At 39.7% G+C, this 21,978-nt stretch overlaps 1 protein-coding gene across 1 annotated transcript in view; it reads right to left on the reverse strand.

The window, feature by feature from the left end:
• The window catches only part of ush2a (Usher syndrome 2A (autosomal recessive, mild)), a 210,294-nt gene extending 192,626 nt beyond the window's left edge, over window positions 1-17,668 (reverse strand). Inside the window, exons 1-3 of the mRNA XM_079853829.1 lie at window positions 17,253-17,668; window positions 15,257-15,909; window positions 13,687-13,852 (exon numbers count right to left, since the gene is read on the reverse strand). Coding sequence (XP_079709955.1) covers window positions 13,687-13,852; window positions 15,257-15,789 — 699 coding nt within the window. The 5' untranslated portion in view covers window positions 15,790-15,909; window positions 17,253-17,668. The remainder of the gene's footprint in view (window positions 1-13,686; window positions 13,853-15,256; window positions 15,910-17,252) is intronic.
• Window positions 17,669-21,978: the final 4,310 nt, after the last annotated feature.

Raw genomic sequence — 21,978 nt, forward strand, 5'->3', positions numbered from 1 at the left:
GCCAACGAAATTAGTTCCAAATAAAACCGACAATCAAGATTAATGTCATCAAGCAACACACAGACTGAAGGCAGCAACTACAACATTCAGCTATGATCCAAGGAGGCCTAAAATGCCTGGAGACATCAATTCATTAGCGTTCCCATTCCTGACCTCATAGCAATGCTGATTGGCTGATGGCACCACAAGAATGTGCACAGTCCCGAGCCCTTTGCTAGTGATATCCTTAAGCAGTGATGTCCAAGACAGCAGACGGGGAAAAATATTACATTCAAGTTCATTTTGTACTCTTATAAATTAGGCACTGATAAAATCTCTTATAATATAATGAAATATATTTGAATGTAAAACAAATGTTCTAAGGACACAATAATAGCAAATCTTTTAACAGAAAAAGGTGTTTTTGCTGCCACATGGTGTTGTTACAGCATCTAGCGGTAGGGGCTAAGGCGCTATGCTAACCAGCCAAACATGGCTGCTTGTATTCTGGCTCCACCTGCATTCACTCCAGCAGGAAATTGGACTATACCATTTCAATTAGGAATGAGGGGCCCTCCTTCTTCTTGTCACATTTCATTTGCAGTAGTTTCAATGCTTAATTTGTGCATTACTTTAGTTGTTCTAAATGGGTCTTGAAAAAGGCGGTTGCTTACAAGTGACTGAGGCTGGAATTTGCGTCCGATTTTGAGCCGAATTCTGACTCGTGCGACTCATTTTCGGGTCAGGCCCGAAATGTCGTGAGTCGTGCAGTCGTGCGTCGTCTGTCGTGCAGTGTACAGGGAGAAAAGAGACGATTAACCTCTCCCGACAGGTGACCATCCGAGAATGGTCGGATGAATTTCTGGCATTTTGGTCACTCTTTGTGACTATTTCGCACAGTAGAAGCAGAGCTACGAACCGATTGCCTAAAACACTGTGTTTTTTCCCTCATTGCATGCAGCAAAAAAGAAAACCAAAAGAGGGAGATCTTTAAAGGGTAAGTTCGGTATTTTACACTTAAAGCCCTGTTTACAGATCGTTTCTGATGAAATAGAACGGTTAAGATTAAAATTTGGACACATGCTGCTGTCCCGAGAATTTTAGGTTTATTTCGCTTTCCCCAAAACCTCTAGAATGGGTGTATAGGTGCACTGGAACAATCCTTCATAAAACGCATTAAACTTTCGTTTACAAAGACGTGAAACTCACCGAGTGGTCAGGGGTGTTCACTGATATGCTCACACAAAAATCGCTGCAAAAGATGCTTTCCAACAGGTGTTTTACCATTCGTTGTAAAACTGTGGACCTATTTTTCCAAACGTCTCACACCCGTAGATTCTTCCGTTGAGAGCTTGAATAATAGACACTCCAGCCCAGTTGGTGGCGATAATGCACCTTTGCCAATTGCAAGCAAACCGCTGGCATTTGATTGAATACACAGAAGAAGCAGAAGAAGAAGCGGCGGAGTAATACCGTACCTCACACTGCACATTCAATACAAGTCAATGGAGTTGGACAAAAACTACGATAAAACCTGTTGGAAAGCATCTTTTGCAGCGATTTTTGTGTGAGCATATCAGTGAACACCTCTGACCACTCGGTGAGTTTCACGTCTTTGTAAACGAAAGTTTAATGCATTTTAGGAAGGATTGTTCCAGTGCACATAGGCTGCCATTGTGTAGGTGGGGGGGGGGGGGGAAGCGAAATAAACCTAAAATTCTCGGGACAGCAGCATGTGTCCAAATTTTAATCTTAACCGTTCTATTTCATCAGAAACGATCTGTAAACAGGGCTTTAAGTGTAAAATACCGAACTTGTCCTTTAAGTTCTGTAGCTATCAAACTAGCTGCAAATTGCTGTTGCTTACCTCCAGTTCGATCTAATCGTTTTTAGATAATTTTCAATGAGTAAGCAAGCTTCTATCTAATCTTTTATTATTATCCTTGCAGCGTATAGGTTATGCAGTGATGCGCTGTGTGAAATTATTGTGTGGCAAATTAATTATAATAGGCTATCAATTTAATAATAAAAGTAGGCCTTCCCTAATAAAAATAATAAAAAATACTAATAATACAGTAATACTAATAACGATATGGTCTATTGGCGCAACCCGGCACGGGGGTTTATCGCACATATTTCACACGTATAGTGTGAGCAGTCAAGTCGCAGCTCAACGTTCGGACCGTATAGTGTGAGTGCACCGTGCACGTTTAGAGCACATAAATCGTGAGCTTTGGCTTTACATCGCATGAGATCTACTTGTTCAGTGTGAGTAGGTAACCTTGCTGAAATTGCACAGAAATCGCAGTGTATGCCTGCCTTAAATGGTACAGAGGTTGTCTGAGACATTAAACGCAATCACGCAAAACAGGAAAACTCATCTACTTACTAATACTTTGTGCTCTAGCAAATTATTTTAACTAAAACTTTCCAACTTGTAGATTTGAAAGATAAATGTAATATTTTTTGGAAGCTTAGCGGTGCCTATGTCGAAGTTGTGCATCCATGGTGTAATGCATCTAGCCTAACTTTAGCTTTTTACTTCAGGAAATTGTATATAAAATTCATAAAAGTTGTGTTATTTTGTGAAGATTATCTTGTCAACAAAACATGTAAATGTCATTATATTTAGTTGGTCACATAGCTAATTTTCTGCAATAATCCAAAAGCCAATGAAAAAAATCCTATTGGCTTTTTGTCAAGGGAATCAAGGTAATGCTTCATGTTACAGTATGTGGCTTTTTATCCCAATGTGTCTTTTCTATGTCTTGGAAAAATGTGTATATGAATATGGTATTAAAAAGCCACATACACTGCTCTTCTGAGTTTATTTTATTTATTTACTTTGCCCATTTTTATGAGCTGATCATTATGTCATTATAAACCCCGGCATGTTTATTTTAAAGGTGGAGAACAAAAGTCCTTTCTGTTTTGAACTACTTGTGTCCAAAGTCAATCACTTGGTTAGCTCATGTTGTGTTAGAATGCATGTGCAAAGTGTGTGTTTGTAGTGTGAGTTTGGTCACTGGTCTGACCTGTCTGGAACGCTGCCTTATGAGATCAAACTGGTGTGGAGGTGGTTTCAGCTCTACAGCAGATTAATAACTGGACGTTCTTTGGAGCTCTTAGTAACGTACTAATCAGCAGGTGCTGACATCTTAAAAGCTCCTCTCTGCTTTCAAATTGAAAAAGGGATATTTAATCTGCACAGGGATTTACCAGAATGTGCAACAAATTTATACCATTATTTATATAACAATGGCTATTTAGCAAAGGTCCAACTAGCAGCAGACAGAAACTACTGAAACTAACAATTATTTATTCCTAAAGTATTGTGGTTTTACGTACAGTAGGCACAAAAAAAAAACAATATATATATTGGAAATGGTGGAAAAAGTACTTAAATTTAAAGTGCAAACTCTGTGGGAAACGACAATGCTAAGATACAACACCCTAAAAACACAGAGCCAAATGTGTAACTTCATCACTAGCTGGCATTAAGAAACAGTAATTCTGCACAACAAGAACAAAAACTGCTTGTTGAATGGGTTCAACACTTTAGACCAGGTGTCACCAACCCTGCTCCTGGAGGGCTACAGTCCTGCAGATTTCAGCTCCAACCCCAATCAAACACACCTGGACCAGCTAATCAAGCTGTTCAGGGTTGCTTGATAATTACAGGCAGGTGTGTTGGAACAGGGTTGGACCTAAAGTCTGCAGGACAGTAGCCCTCCAGGAGCAGGGTTGGTGACACCTGCTTTAGACCATGGTGTCATGAGAAGGAAACAGATTATTACACTTTATATTAGACTCAACAGCAAACTAGCAGCCCATAAGATATGCCTCCAATTGGTTTAAATGAAAGCAAAAAATATCAGGAAGAAAGACCTGGGGGAAAAATAATAATAAAATATAACCTCTTTAAACTGAAGCAGACTGTCTGCCATGAGATTTATGAAATACTTAAAACCCTTTTCATGTGTTAAAGAAAGACAATTTAGCCAACAGGGAAAACAACAGGGCACAATCTTTCGAAAATCTAACTGGGGGCTTTTTATATCAGTGATTTCATAATTCACACCAAAAACAATGTTGTGATCTTTGGGCTTGGACCATAAAGCAGGGCTAGATACAAGCTTAACCTGAAGCCAAGTCGTCTGCAGCAGCGTGAGTGACAAACCATTCCATGATAAAGCCCTTTCCATTTCGGCACTGGAGGAGCTGTCAGGGCCTCTAGAAATATTCCACTCTGGATGAGGGTATCAGCGCGAGCAATCCTCCTCTTTTAACGCTGATACCTGCCGGAGCCCTGCCCTTCTATCTGAATGCACACGCTCCCCCGCCACCTCATACACACTCACACATACATAACCGCAAACATGTGAGATGTTTTATTTATGGTTTATAGCAAGGCCTCCCTGTGATTCTTATCATTTAAATGAAGCAAAAATGTTTTCATATTTGTAATTTGTCACATTATCACATGTTTCATAATGCACCGAGGGGCCAGTGTAGTGATGTGAAATATAACTAGCACAGACAGGAAGTGTGCAGCGTTGCTAATATTGATGCCAGGGCTTCTCTTCACTGTCCACCATTACAGCGCGAAGAAAACTGATGAAAAGCCAATTTCAGCTTTATCACATTAACACAGCCATGAGAGAGAAACATTTGTTCTACTCAAGTACACTAAAGATACAATTACCAATCTCACATATACATGTTTTATATCAGCCTTCTTTCTCCTGCTGTGAGGATGGCAACAATATATTAAGACTAGCATGACAGTTTATTTAAGAAAAGAAAATTGTCTCTGTGGTGCTGGAGAAGTCAGAAATATATAAGGCAATGTGTCAGGGCTTTTAATAAAGGTAATAACTCTTGAGAGGATATGCTTTACACAGAAAGCATATCATGAGATTTTTTTTGACACAGTTTACTGTGTCTGAATGGAACAGGAATTATTTTAACTAACTAGCTTTTCAATACATTGTATTATTAGTATAGTTTCTACAGTTAGAGTTATGTGTCAGTAAAAAATGAAACAAAAAAAATGTATGCTGAGGACCCAGACAGAAAATAGCAGCAGATAAGTGTTTAATTATTTATTGTTCCTTTCATATTTTTGTTTGTTCCATATTGACACCGTAATGATTAGGCTAGTAGCTGAAAATACTAAGTCTGATTACCAAATGCTCAAGCAGTGACTATGCATTACAGAACAGAGTGTGCAATGGATACGACTGCAACTTTGACATTTTAAACTAGGAAATTAGTAAATATTCATAAACCCCACTGTCTGTAAACATATGGCATAATTGTTTTACTGGAAGCTGTTTGTTTTTTGTCTTCCTGCTGGGAAAATTAGTGATGCAGGAATACCCAGATTTGTGGTGAGTTACATTCTTTTTATATCAAGATAATGATTTCAAGTAGACTGTTTCTTGAAAACATGACATTTACAAGCAATTTACAAGTGCAAATGTTCCTAATTGATCCGGTTGTCATTAAGGATATTAATCAAACATGCTCTCTCACCAGTGAGCGAGGAGGGTGAATTCAATGTAGCTTCAATGCAACAATGGAAAGAGCAATATCTGCTGTAAAAGTGATTTTCCAAAAGAGATTTTTCCTATTATCTCCCTTTTCTCTTACTTGTGTCTACCTCTAAAAGTAATAGAAACATTATGCAAATCTATGGCTATACTGCTAATGCACAAAGTAGTTGCACAAAATGCTCTGAGAAGCCATAATAAAAGGTAAGGTTTAAGACAATCCACCAGCAGACCAATAAATATACATTTATGCCAGTGTCTAAGGCAAGCATCACCATTACTATATTGCTTATTCTGACTACTTGACCTCATTTGACTCGTGTGAACAAACTCCTGGTTCGAGTTGAAATGTAATATGTAGGATTAGGAGTTTGTTCAAATGTGTCATATATATAATGCATTATAGCCCTTCAAAATCATGGGATGTTAAAGCAGTTAAAATGTTGATATAACCTTTATGGAATTGAAAATCAGACCAAGTAAGTGAGCACATACATCATTCACTTGCAAGATTACCAGTCCTGAACAACCATCAAAGTAAAATAACCAAGCCCACATTTCATGTAGCCTCTCATTATTTATTACCTCCAAAGATGAAATATATAATTGAGCCAATGTCGTGCATATGTGATGTTTTCTGTTTGATGAATTGCCGTTTATTTAGAAATGCCGGAAATGTTTAACATACAGGCGCATTTTAGCGCCTGACTTATTGCCGTCCGGCCTTATTTATGTAGTGCACTGAGTGCTAGTGTGTTCATATGACTTTGCTGTACACTTTACAGATTGTGGATGGAGGGGCAGCGTGCCACAAGCTACCCATCCATCTCCTGACAGGCTTCAGATCCAGGACTGTACACTTCATTTTTTCTTCTACCCATCCCTCTCGTGCCTTTCAATAGCAATAAACACATGCTAACCAGGCAGAAGGGCAGTGGCAGCTAAACAGAGGAGACGTAATCAGCTCCGCCACATCTGCAAAGAGCCGCGACCCCGCAGCTATGACAGATTACAGGACTCCGTTGCGGCCACACAATGCATTTGATCTGTCTGATCAACACGGACGATTTCCGGGATGGCACTCGCCCCGTGGCCGTACGCCCGTCTGTCATTGTTACTCACGCCTGGTCTGAGAGACATAATATACAGTGAAATTCCGCATATCGACTTATGGCCATTACCAGTTTCGCAGGGAGCTCTGCCACTCAGCATTGCCCTTTTTGATTTATATCCATCCGCCGCTGATCTTCTCTGACTTTAATCTGAATAAAGACTCCTGAGAAAACTTGCCAAGGAAAGTCTATCTCTGGGTTAGCGTTTAATTCCGTCTGACATTGATGCGCTGAAACACATATAAACGCCTCGACTGACCAGATTAAACAATGCTCTGTTCGTCATTGCTGGCGGTTCTCAAAAGCCCAGTGTATTTTCCTTTCGATACGACACTTAATTTAAAACCAGTATATTCATAAGCACTGCAAGAAGTGCCGCCCATGTCCTGAAGAAGTCAACTCCAGGAGCTTACAGCAGCAAAGACTCTAATTTCCTGTCAACACTTTGGGGTGATTTATTCACCACTCATGGCCTCCGGTGCCCGTAGACAGTGAGCTGGGGAAAGGTGGAAGCACTCCTTGCCTCCATCCACCTTGTTTCACCTTCACTTGCGCTGCCAATCAGTCTCCATCACTCTGGGTGGCACGAGAAGCTCTGAAAGGTCAGCTGACCCGCTGCCAGCTCCCCTGCCAGAGCCAGAGGGCAGCCTGATAGCAGTGCTGATGTCTCCTCTGCTTCAGACTGACTCCTGTGCTTCAACAAAGTTTATTCACAGCACACCTTTATCTATAAAGATAAACATCATGACATCATGATATTCAAATGTATATTTTCCATTTTTTGTTCTAGATTTTCAGTGTTTTATTGTGAAAAACAATGAAAAATAAGCTGCAATCACAAGTCACATCAACAGGGCTTTGAGTCTATTTGTGTTAAAGACTATTACTAAACATATACTGTGAAAGCGAGCTGCCTACAGGCCTTTATTATACTGCATGATCTTTTTTTCCCTCACAGAGATGGTTTGACTCGAGGCAGCCAGCTACCCTTTGCCAACCCCACCACCTCACCCCGGTTTTAGTGGTCCTCTGGCTCAAGGGGCCCTGGGCCACAGGCTGGCTGGCCTACTTATCTTTGGGTGGGGTGAAGTTCATGCAGGGTGATGAGGCATGTGCACATTCGGGTTAAGAGCTTGAGACTCGGCAGCTCTTGGCCAAAACAAATGTCCCCGGAGAACGAGTGTCTACCACAGTGCAAGCCTCTGCGATCGAAATGGCACGGCCAAGGCCTAGACCCTTGTGGAAGCTCTAATTGTGCGTGAAAATGTTCATTAACTTGTGGAATTCTCACGAACTTCGAACAGCCAAAGACAACATATAAACAGCCACAAGAGCGCAGTTTCAGAACACTTCCCCCATGAGCTGGAGAACATACTGTTATTGGGCATGTGCCATGTGGATTTTTAAGGCTATTTGACCAAAAAAATTATTTGAATGTTTGAAAATAAAGTAAAAATTAAGTCAAATTTACAAAATTTTGCAGGAAAAAAAGGTCCATTGTCTGCTGTCAATAGCGTAGTGATGTATAAAGCACAGTTCACACTTGAAGTCACTTACAACACGGTGCCGAGGTTAACTGACAAGCTGAGCCATATCGCATTAATTATCGAGGACGTATCGCCTGCGATAATTAATGCGATATGGCCCAGCTTGTCAGTTAACTACGGCACTGTGTTGTAAATGCCGCTCCATCTGAAAGCAGGTGATGGCGATTTACTACTAATCAAGGAACCGGCTTTACTGACGAGATGCGCATAACAATCTCATGCGATATATCGACCCAGCCCTACCTCATGCAAATTGCAATCATGTGGATTTCTATTGAAATTACAGAATGTGGCCCATGAAAATTTGCACAACAACGGTAAATGCTATTGCACCTTTTCACGATTATTGAAGAAAAAAAAAAACTTATACACACCTAAGTTTGCTCAGAGCAATCAAGTCGACTCCACTGTCTTTTATATAACATAATTGTATATTTGTAACTGTTCAATAAATAAGAGGATAATATTGAGTTATGTCTAAAAAAGCATTTGACATTTCGAGTTTCTTGTCTATTTTTGCTCAGCCTACAATAAGGTGCAAATGAAGTCAAGCAGAATTAACTGTTGCAGGTCTCTGAGCAACACACAATCAAGAGTTGAGTTGATCAATTTAGTGCAGTTGTGTAACGTAGGGTGAACTCAAAAACAAACGAGAGCTGGATCCAAATGCAGTGAGTTTACTGACAAAAATAAACAAATCAAACACAAAGGCCAGAGAAACAGGAACAGACTGAGTGCACCAAACATCACATCCATGTAGGAACAAGACTCGACAAGGAATGCAAGAAACACTGGGGTTTAAATGCACAAGGGGTAATTGTCAAACAAGACACACCTGGGGAAAAATCAAATAACTAATCAACCAGAAAAACTACAAAGGACTACAAAACATGGAGCAGAACAGGAAATAACATAAAAGTCCACACAAGACCAGGGGAACACAGGCTGAGATCATGACAAGTTGAGTGATTGATTCGAATCTCACAGGGATGTCTTTCAGTGTTCAGTGTAAAAAAAAATCAGTGTTTTTTAATGAATCTGTTCATTTATTTATTCAATTACTCACTTGTAGAGATTGTCACTTGTTCGACTTGTGAATGAATTGATGTTTGTTTTTAAATTAATCGGTTTATTCAACAACTCAAATGGTTGAGCCTATATCAATTCCAAGAACGCAAAGAACGGACTTGCGTTCTCGTGGAGACCGGTCTTGCCAGGCGACCTTGAAAGAACGAACCCGGAAGGACGAGAGGACACAAAACGCATCCTTGTGAGAATTGAGATATGCTGTGATCTTGTTGCTCAACTGACCGTCCCAGCATATTATAAGTAGCGGCTAATGCACAATAAATACAAAATAACATCACAAACAATTGTCACAACCGAATCGATTAAAACAATTCTTTCATATTATTATAGACATTATTTTCATATAATTGTATATCTTTTTCTTTTTTTTTCAGCTTCTAAATAGAAAAGGAAACTGATTATGGTTTTATTTCAGCTTCTAAATGGAAGAAGCAGCTTAGTAACTCAGTTCTGTTTGACACAGGCAAGGTCTCTATACTTGGCATCACAGCAGCTTTTTAAATTGTAACCAAACACGAGATCTGAAAGTTAGAGCAGACAAAACAATGTTTGTGACACAGATACCCTAGAATGGACAAGATGTAGATGTGATAATGTCCACTACACCAGCAAAGAACTCCATCAAAAGAGTCCCAACCTTTATATGCAAGAACAATGAAGTTTGAAACATTTATAAGTGCAAGTTTTGTCATGACAGGTACCTGACACACATTGATATGATAATTCAGATTTACACGGAGGAACTGCTGTAATCACTGCTCCTCCTTGGCATTTACATTTTCAACTTTCCCTCTTCGACGACTCTTTTCATGTGTCAGCTAAGCTGTGATACGTTCACGGTTTTGAACTGACGTGCAAAGAGAGACAAAAAAGAACACTGTTGTACTTTTCCTCCCTGCCGAGTCTTAAGCCACTCAATACTTGCTTGATCTCAATTATGGCCCACATCTTCAGAGAGACAAATTACTCACAATAAGCAGTGCAACAAACAACTGACAGGAGCCCACTGTCGCTCCTCATCGTCATCCGAGCAGGCAGCATAAAAGGCATATCACTCTTCTCTAGCTTCTCCTCCTCTGTTGCTCTCACTCTCCTCTTAAAGTAATGACTACGGACAAGCACCTACAGATCAACTCCTCTTTTCTTTTTCCCTGAAGCCTTTCTAAATGCTGTAATGTTGTATTCCGTTTGAGTGTTTCTTTTTTCCTCCGCTCTCTTTATCTTGGAGTTTGCTTTGACTATAGAGGCTTCCTCCACAGACGGCAGAAAGACAGCTACCTGTCAGGTCGCTTAATTATTTGGCGGTCTGCTTTTTACAAAACCATACTGGCAGACAGTAGCAGAGTAAAAGACAACAAATAATCTCAAACTGACTCGAATGTGAATGTGAACTGATAGCGATTATGCTAAAAACCCAGGCTTACCTGTATATTATAGTCTTATATTCCTGATTATAATTAAAAGTAGGAAGAAAAAGCAAGGGGTAATGATGCATGACAGACAAACAACAAGTAAATCTAAAGATAACGGCATGGATGGTTTTGGAAGGTCACCACTCCAGTTAATTTTCAACCAGGGGTACTTGTACCCAGCAGGGGTACTTGACTTGGAAATATTAGATTTTGCTTTGTTGAACCTATAAAACAAAAACTGGCTTAAAATAAAAATATGAATCGTGTCAATAAAATAAAATGTAAATGACAACATGTATTTTGTATAGTACCTCTCAACATTGTGGTACTGTAGATATAATTAATTAGTACAAATTCAAATTAAAAGTTCAAATTAAAATCATTATTTTTTGTCGATCATTGTCGATGGTCGATCTTTCAGTCCATGCTGTTTTCAGTTGATGAATGAACCAAACGTAATGTTGTAATGTGCCTCCTATCCAATAAATCACTGTAAACTTTGTGCTTTGTTACTTTGTTACTATAAAAAAAGTCTCAGTTTTCATATTCTGTCAATTTTATTACGGAATCCAAACAAGAAATATCATTTTGGCCCTCTTTAATGTGGCGTGACAGATCATTGTAGCACCTCAGTTCAAGCGAAGTGGCAGCGCGGAGTGCACGTAAATTGCTTTACTACTAGTTACAGCATGAAATGAACATGAATGAACATCAGAAGGTATGTTGAAAGATACAGTACATCCCAAAATCCGTAGCAGTCTCATGTAATCGCTCAATCAGTGTTTCAACCATGGACAGACAGCAATGAAACAGTCTCAGAATGTTACATATTATCTCAGAAAAGCCATAAAATGTCCATAAACTCGATAGTTAGCAACAAAAAAAATTAACTCTAGAGAGGATCATTTTGCTAAATATAGGCTATGCACTATACTACATATTACTTAACCTGTTCTTCAATATTTCATGTTTGAATAAATCAGTCATGTTTTTTGACAGACACCATTTAAATTTTTATATTTAAAAAAATAAGTAAAAACATAATAATGTCATTTAAAAGTTATTATTGTTAAGTTGTTATGATAAAACCTTCATAATGTACACCCTATGTATAATTTAAATGTAAGTAGCATATAAAAGTTAGTTAATTTTAACCTTTACTATTAATGTACCAACTGGGGTTCCCTAGTTTACATCATTAGTTGAGAGATTTTTCTTTTTGTCCTTGAGAAAATTTGCCATGTACTATACCTGATACACACCCCAATTAATTAATAACACATTTAATTGAATCAAAATCAGAATCGAATCAAATCACAAGCTTGTGAAACGAAATCGAATTGTAAAATTTGTGTCAATACACAGTGCATTGGTCACTGAGGTCGACTTGTAAGTTTATGCTGATTTTTTTTTTTATGCTTAAACACAGACTTCTCAGACAGGGGTTTCCTAGGATATAGGCTATAGCCTAAGCTTTCAATAGGATAAGTGACAGCAATTCAACATAAATAGGCTTTTTACAATCATAGTCATAACAAAAAGCTCTCTGCCATGTTCTCATGCTCTAAACATAATACATTTTAACACAATTGCATAATCTGTAATCTCCATTTTTTGTAAGGGCTACAATATTTCAATGCAATAAAGAGTTTTGCACAGTCAAAAGGTCTATATATCGATTTTAAAAAGATGCGTAAAGGTGCAGATGCATAATGCATTTATATCTTTGTTGAATAGTTACATAGATACATGATGGAAAAAACTGAAACCAGATACTTAGACTATGTCAGTAATAGCCCTCCGCAAGTAGACCACCATGAAGAGTTAAGGCTGAAAATAGGCTAATTTTGTCCCTGGAATATAGTGACCGGCCTGCAGTTTAAATTCCTAATGGGCACAGAGAATAGGCTATATCTTATATAGTCCAAGTCAAGGCTGTCGCAGGAAGGGAACATATTACCTCTGAATTTGTGGGAAGGATCTCATTATCATAATAATGTTTTCTGTCCCAGAAGTCAACCTGCTATTCATAATCTGAACGATTGCAATTTAAAGCCATAATAATCACTACTATTGTAAGGTAATACTCTCCACAAACAGAGCACTCTGTTTCCTGATGCTGGCCAAGTTTATCCTCTACTCTTTCTCCTCTCATTTCTGACTCAGAGATACAGGCAGCCATTCGCAAAGCTGAACAATGCCAGAGAGCCAGTCCTAATGGGGCTGACTGGTACTTTGTCTGTGCAAAGGGCTTAGAAAGCCGAGAATGAAACATGACCCAGCAATTCCAAGTTTCTGTGCTCTTCATATTTGCATCGCTGCATTGGATGTGGATCATTTTTGAAAACAAAGGAGAGGCAAAAGCAGCTGAGAATTTCTGACAGGAATGAAGCAGGAGCGACTGGGCATGGTGTGTGTGTTGATATGTATTCAGAGCGGGGTGTGTGAGGGGCTGACCTGCTCTCTTCCCCCTTCCTGCCCTCACAGCTGCAGGAAAGCAGATGTTTACCACTGTAATTAACGCCTTCTATTCATGCATCTTGTCCAAAGTGGAAATCTGTTGTGACACGGGTTCAGCGAGAACCTGCTGCGGGTTCTCTCGACACAATATTAATATCAATATTTTCCAGCAGCTAATTACCTCAGATATGAATGGAGCGTGATTTAGTGTTGCCAGAGCAACACTACATGACACTTGACTAAGCTTATTATATTCTGCAGTGCTAGAAAAAATATTAATCAACACTGTCAGCTCAACAACATATATTTTAAAGTATTAAAATAATCTTAATCACATCAAGTGCCTTAATGTATATATATATGTATATATACCACCTCTGAAACCACTTTGTCAACATAACTACGGCCACAATAACATCACAGCTATCTAAAAGCAATCCAAACAAATCCTGATGAATAAAATCAAGTTCTGCCCTATTTTCCAATATAAATAACCACAGAAAGAGTAAGAGAATAGAAACACGCTGCCTACCTGTAGAGCCATGTGTGTCCAGTGGCCAATGCTAATGTGACCTGCAGTCTTCATGCTTATGGAGAAGTTTTGTCTGCTCTGAATGCTGTGGTGGATCTGAATGTCTTCCTCCGAGACTGTCACCAGAAGCACCAGTCTGCCCATTGCGCTCTTTTCGATTAAAGTCCTGCACATTAGGAAAATAAACATTAATGACTGGATGAGACCAATTTAGGTATTCAAAACATGCACCATAAAAGAATATCCAACATTTTGCATTGCATAATACATCTTTATATTAAGCGCTTCATAACATTTCATATAGAACAGTGAAAGACATTAGTAAACAATCAATACACCTTTAAAAGATCGGCGATGAAAATCCAACAACCCTCTTTTACTAGGAAATTCCTTGCCATCTGAAATGAACATCACTCTGACATTTATGCATGTTGTATCAATATTTTCCATTTGCCTTTTCTTGTTACTCAAAAACACCCTCATACACTGTCATATGAAACACCATTACAGACGTTTTACGGGAAACGGCAACATTTACGAACACAGGCCACCGCATCCAATAAATCATAAAGCATTTGTACTCAGGTTGAGGCTGGCCCCGGAGTCAGAAACATCTCACCTATAGCCAAGCTTTGCTGCCTGCTCCACTTGCAATTAGGCCAGGCTTCTCAAGGGAAGGCAACGTTTTAGTATTCAATATGTCTAGTAAGGCAAGTGTTCCAAAAAACTACGTCTGAGCAGTGTATATTTTTATGTCATATTACCAAGGGGATCTTAGGCAAGGTATTAAACACACGACAATTAATTCACTATAAGAACAGAATAAACACGCACGCCTGTTGACTCTGCCTCGCGCCACTTCAAGGAGAGAACGTGTCGGGCCTTGACCGCACAGCCTTGACCGCACAGACTCACTTATTTATTTTTCAACACTACACGCTGGTGGCTTTCTCTCTCTTTTCATGCTCTGCACTTGATATAAAATGCTGAAACAGTTGTTCTTCTTCTATAGCCTGTCTGACTCCATCCTTTCATCCCATCACCCACTTTCAACTATATCATTTTCTGTGCTGTGGAAAAACAAAGTGGCCTTTGAGTTGATGCTTTTTTGTCAGAGCTCAGGAAACACTGTGGCAATTTCATTTCATTGATCTAAAACTGGCCACAGCTGGTCTTGCCGGAGCAGAGCAAACAGGACTCAGAGCTTTTTCAACTTGGCAGGACTCCTCACAGAATGTATTCCATGTACTAACATGGTTTCAAAGTGGAGATACAACAGAGGAAATGTCTGAAAATGAGGTGAAGACAACCAACAGCTGAGTGGGGATCAACTACACAGGAAAAGCTATTTTGAATAAAACCAGCTCTGGCAAGGCGAGCGGTCGAGCTAATCCATATCGGGTTTAGATCATACAGCGGTGTTCTAACAAGTCATTCTTTTCCTGGAACGGAACAGGTATTGAAACTGATCCGGTTGATTAAGTAAAATATTCACTCTCTAAGTGACAGAAACACTTGCACTGCCTCTCTGATCTTCTTAAGGGAAAATTCTGGACGTGTGTCTACTTACATTACAGTGTCTTGCTCGAGTTTCAGCCACACCGTTAGAGTAAATGAGCTTGCTTGGCCAAAGCTTAGAGTTGAGGGGGAAGCCGGACAACTTCTCGAGGTGGGAAAGGTGAAGCTGGTGGAATCAGCCTCTGCACCTGGCCGGTGGTCTTGTGCATCACCTTTCCAGCACGTGTTCACATCTGTGGCGAAAATGTCTGTGTAGTCTGGCGTTGAGGAACTGTATGGACACTCTTGGATACAGAACTTCTGGACACATGTGAGGAGATCCTCCTGAACCTGGCCGACTTGACAGAAAGTACTCCTTTCAGGAATTCCACATGTGGCCCTTGTCGGCGTGGTGCTGACAGATTTATATGCCCCTATGTTCTCGAGCCTGGGGAAGTTGCCCTGAGGGGCAACCAGGCTGAGGGAGGCATAAAAGCCTAGGGTGTACAGTAATAACATAGCACCTTTGTGCCCAAGGAGCCAATTCGTCGTTGGTGCTGAGGTTGCCTCCTGATGTAGTGATCTTAAATAAGTAATGATGGTCATGCCGGTGGTGACATTTTTACAGTCCAGTGCCTTGGGTAAGGCAGCGCAGCTTAATGGCACAATGTCAAAGAGGAGGCCAAAGCCTTCACATGATAGCTAGGATTTGGGCCTGTCAAAGTCCTGTAGAAAACCAAAGGGAGAAAGGAAGAGCAAAATCATATGTGAAAACATATTTATGAAAAATATTATACCCTGACACCCTCCCTGAGGCTCTTAGGATTCCACTTGATGCAAGAAAAGCTTAACAATTACTTTTGCTGGTGAATCTGAATTGCACTGGGCATGGCTTTCTACAATGAATTCAAGTGGCATTACAAAGAGGAGAGTTATAATAACCTTTCTAAAATGGTGTACAGTAAAGACATACATGTACAAAAAAGAGATGAAAAACAAATCAGGTAGGTTTATAGTTTCTTCTTTCTTTAAAAAAAACGCATAGATCCAGAGTAACAGTCTACAAGATTTATGATTGAGCGCGAGATCAACCTCGTTCACGTTACCATCGAAGCGGGTTATTTGCCATGTATTTGAACATACGGTGGCCGAGAGAGCTCAACGCGCTGCAACTGAAAAAAAAAACACACACACATGCAAATAGAAAACCAAACCAAATACAAAACAGTGGTATTGTCACCTGAAAGGAGTTTTTTTTTATCATTCTGATCTGTGCTTGTGAGTATTTGCAGCACGTTTCTATATTTGGTTGCGTTGTGAGTATTTGCAGCGTGTTTCTGTAGGCTATACGAACAGATTGCTTGAGCCAATCTTATTGACTTTGTATCAGAATGAAGAAAAAGAGCAAAAACAAGAAACCCCGTGGGAAATTGTTGCCTTCGTCAACGGTGTGCGAGTTAAACAAAGACTTTCAAGGGGTCTACGGTTTAAAGGACTTTCTGTGGGTAAGGTTCTCCTCACTCCTCGCGGTATTTTGGTCCCTTTCATATCTACCCATCAAATAATTGTAAGACCTAAACAAAACACTTACGTTTTTGTGATTATAGTTTGTAATACGTATAAAAATAAAAATAAATAAAAAAAATGAATTCAGTGATAATGTCAGCTTGACTTTTCCCCCTCTAGTAGCAAACTGTTACTATGGTTACCTCAGGCAACCGCGACATCTGTTTTACGACTTTTATTTAGTGTAACGTTACTCTGACAAACTTTTGTGCCTACTGACACGTTGTTTGAAAACGCTATTTGTACACTACTAAGTAAGAGAATACATACGTTTAAGCCCCCGAATGTTTTATTTGGACTTTCTTAATTAGCCTGCTGCCTTGAACCCACCATAATGCGCACCATGAACAAAAGCAATGGCTGTATTGTTTAAACGTCTTGATTAGTCTTTAATGAATAGAAGGAATGTGTCGCATTAAACTAATACAAGCAAATATTAACGGGGAAAATCCACATTAGAGATCCATAGGCTACGTGAGACTGAAAACAGACTATATTCTTACCTCGGCGCATGATGATGAATTCAAGGAGCGCGTGGCCACTCTGAGCAAAGCAGATTATGAGAGTTTGCCATCTGCTCCTGTCCAGAACTTGAACGCTCGATCACTCTAAAACAATTTACCGAAATGCTGATAAATAACATACACGTACATATCCGCCACGAATAAAAACAAAACACCTGTTGGCATCATTGATCGGTCGCTGGAGGAAGATGTCAGTGTTACATTACGTCTCGGTTTAACAAGTGGATCTCTTGGCTCAGGAACGCCACTCGACGTCGCTAAGCAACCTGGCACAGAGTTGCACATTCAGGTGCTGGACTCCGGGAGGGGAAAGCAGGACAAAGGATTAAAGAGAGGGGGGCTGAATGAATGCACTATGGAGGGATGTCTGAGTATTATTATGGTCCATGACGCAATGGCTCACTCTGATCACTGGATGGCATTACATTGGCCAAATGTCGCATCCTTCTTTGTGCGTCTTAAACCCATTTGATATGGGCGTAATGAAACAACCCTTATAAATGATTGGATATGCTCTGCTTTAACTCTCAGAGACCCGAGCATAGACATTAATTATATGTTTTGACTTTCTTGAGATGCTTTTCTAGTAATCTAGGAGAATGAGCTTTGGATACACCTGTGTGACACTCAAGTTTGTGGAATATTTTCTTCACTTCATTGATCCCCTTTAAAATATGCATGCATATTTAGAGGCCTAAAGTGCACTTGCTTTGACCTTTATGAAAGTCTGTTCATCTCAGAGCAGTCCCCATATGCATTTTCGGTAGTTTCATTAGGCTAAAAAGTAGAGTCATTAACTGAATGGGTTTTGTTGTGTGAATAGCCTACAATTTTATAGCCTATAGCCTATTAATCACATAATGTTGCATTTTTACTACACTTATTTTTGTCGGATGTAATAATTATTCAATCAAAACATTGAGAATTAAAAAAAAATTACCAAAGGTAAATTACCAAATGGAAATTTGTTCCAAAAATAGACAAAATGTAAAGGTTAGGTATACAGCATATATATATATACACACACATTATACTTATAGCCTACATTTTAACCTAAATATTAAAGTTAATGATTGTTAGCATAGTCCACTTATTCACAAGTTTAAAGGAATTATTGGCCATGCAGATGAATGATAATTTAATTTTCATCACAGTTTCTAGGTTCACTTTCAAAACCCATCAAATCAAGTCAATAATGTAAATGAAGCAATGATCACCAGATACCAACCTGCCGCCGCTCCAAAGGCTTCTACCGGGGTAGAAGGGGTTGCTACCGGGGTAAAAGGCGCATTTAATTTTGAAAACTTAAGGTGCATTCACGCCTTGTCGGAATTACCGTAATTACTAGATTCTGACTTGTAAAAAGTGTATGCGTCCTCGTAGAACTTGTAATTACAAATTGTACGCTCTGCCTGATGGAGCTCATACGGGCAAAAGCGCCCTGGCGTCTGTTTATGCAGCGGTCGGATGTAGTCCCGAGAAACATTCAACATCAGTGTTAATATGCTGATGATAACAGCATCATCATTTTTAATTTATCGGGAAATTGGGTATAATTTCGTCATCATGACATGATATAGGGCTATGCTGGGTAGGGTACAACGAGGCTAAAGGTGCACCGAGGTAAAAGGCGCATTTCATTTTATTCTCTTTTAAACCAAAGATTTATCTCACAAATGTTCAAAGATGGCACAAAAAGTGTATTATGTTATATTATGAATGTGTGTAGTATAAATGAGTTTCGGACAACCTAGGTTGTCACTGTCATGTGATCTACGGCATATGTTAATCCCAATGTTAAAGGAACCGTATGTAAAATTGTGGCCAAAACTGGTACTGCAATCACTTTCAAATTACTGTAGAGCGGTGTCTCTGTATTAAGCAGTACATAAAGTATTGAATGAAGTGTTTCTGTTGTTACATGAAAACATCTGTTTATTTAAATATAGCATCTAATCCACTTCATCTGTGCTGTGTGTGCAAACACTGCTCGAGCGTCACTAAAGGAAGCAGAAAGTATCTGCTTTCACATCTTCGTTTTCAACTCGTCCCTTGACTGCCATTGGAAATCTCACAGATCAGTTAAATCCAGCCACAGACGAAGTCAAACACACCTATTGAATGCAACAGACCTAACAAACGCTGGGCGCTTTTGACATCTGTAAAGTGACGTGCAGAGCTTTTGGCAGCATTATGGGATCCCTTGGCAGTGAGATCAGGTTGCCAGATAAGGAAATTTAATAAATATAAGAGACAGCAAACCATACAATAGAGTTATACATGATTCAAACAAAAGTCTCCTATTTTAAACTATTTGTTATCTATGGGAAACATTTAAACAGATGCAATTATATTTGTAAACAAAGACAGTCCTACCTCTTTTTAATTAAGTGCTTCTAATGACCTTAAGCAGCTTAGCTCACTTGCCTAATAATCAATAAACTCCATCAGCTGTAGGAAGACTTTCTCTGTGGATCTGAGGAACAGCAGCTTATTTCTGCTGCTATTGAGCACATGCTGGACTTGTTCACATAAGAGCTGTGATTACTTTCTTAATGGATTTATAAATATTTTCATGCTGGTAAATTCTGAGTATAGCTTAAAGAGATAGCACCCCCCGCAAAAATTAAATTCTATCATTATTTATACTCACCCTCAGGTCATTCCTAACCTGTATGCATCTTTTCCTTCTGCTGAACACAAAAAAATATATATTTTGTAGAATGCTAACGAAACAGTTTCAGTCCCCATTATCCATGAATAGAAGTCAATGGGAACCAAAACTAGTTACCAACATCATTTTCTTTTGTGTTCCATGCACAGGTTTGAAACAACATGATGTCATAGGATGACGATGAAGACTGGATACAAATGTAAACATGATTTAATAAAACAAAAAGGCATAACATTGTGCCAGACTTAAAACAGAGGAACTAAATACACAGAGATGAATACGAACAGGTGTGGTGATTAGGCGAGTGTGTGCAGGTGTGAGCCAGGAGGGATTATGGGAAATGTAGTGTGCTCTGGTAACTGATCTGGTGACTGAGGATTGTGACAGTGGTGGAGCTGACAGGCCGAGCGATGCGAGGAGCCTCCTGAGGCGGAGCCACTGGATCTATCCGCTCAGGCACTGATGGTGGTTGTAGGACCTGAGGCTTGACGTGAGTGCTTGGCATAGCAGGAGATGGCGAAGGGCTGACAACCTCCAGCAGAGGCTGGGCTGGAGGACTGGCTGAGCAGGGGTGGTGACGGAGGCAGATGAACGGTAGACGGGGTCAAAGGTAACGATACATTTTCCATGCAGGTTTCTGTGCTAGAAACAGCAATGAAGGTTCAGAGGAAACAGGAAGAAAGTTCATACAGTCTATGGTGCTGTCTAGGAACAGATGCCACTGATGCTGTGGGCTCACACCCCTGGTCAGACACACAGCAAAGGTCCACGCTGACCTCTTATCTTCAGGCACGTACGCGTCACGGCGGGTGGTAGCTTTCCGTCTGCGGGGGGCACAAATCTTTCCTCCGTGGTTGATGGCTCTGGGTCCGGCTGTGTTCTGGAACTGGGGTAGACACCGGATGATAGCGTCCCTTCAGATCACCCCAGAGGTGTCTAAGAGGTCTACGGGGTGATGGTAATTCGCCCAGATCAAGAACAGTGACTTCAGGGTCTCGTCGCCAAACGGGCTGGTGACGGCAAGAAGGCAGAATTGTCCAGTGAAGGTTAAAAACTCCTGGCTGTCACGAGCCAAAACAGAAAATTGTACTGCATATTCCATTCCTTTTGGTCGGTTGTTCTGTCACTGGATGAGGATGAAGACGACAGATGAAGACTGGATACAAATATAAACATGATTTAATAAAACAAAAAGGCAGACAGACATAACATAGCATGCACAAACAACAACCAACAACCAAAGACTGAAAACAGAGGTGTGTGTGTGCAGGCGTGAGCCAGGAGTACACAGGAGGGATTATGGGAAATGTAGTGTGCTGTGGTGATTGGTCTGGTGTGAGGATTGTGACACATAAGTAATTGATGACAGAATTTTTTTCCTTTAACATTCAATTCTTATAATGTTACATCAACTATGAGAAATGTGGTACTAAAATATAAGGGTATTTAAAGCAAAAAAACAAACAAAAAAACACAAACGTACATTCCGATATTCTGATTCATATTTTGCATGTTTTATTTATTCTCATTAGATTAAAATGTAAGATCAAGGCCAATGAAAGTATTTCCAAACATTGACTACAGTTTCATCATGTTTTCCTATTCCATTAGCCTGAAGTAGACGTCAGGTTTGGATTTTAATCATATCGATTTTTCTTAAGCCTCCTGTCTTGCAGCCTCTGCTGCACACAAATGCTGAGAATGTTGAAATGAAGAGCGGTATTAGAATTAGCCTTAGCATTATCTTAGCTTTTGTTCACAGAGATTGCATGCAAATGAGGCTAACACTGCTATCCTCTGCATTCCAGTTACTCAGGAGACAAACCCTGGCAGTTTAACCCAGAGTGCGCCTGGACTCTTCTGCTAATTAATGAAGCTCAACAACTACAAAAACAACACAATGTACTGTTTCCATTAGATTTTGCCTGTTTTTTTCCCCACTTAAATATGTGATGCAATATTAAAAATCCATGCTGGACTGAATAATTTCACTGTTTCCCATTTACAGTATACCAAATTAACATAAACCAA

This window comes from Squalius cephalus (genome assembly GCF_949319135.1).
Source record: "Squalius cephalus genome assembly, chromosome: 20".
NCBI classification, from domain to species: Eukaryota; Metazoa; Chordata; class Actinopteri; order Cypriniformes; family Leuciscidae; genus Squalius; species Squalius cephalus.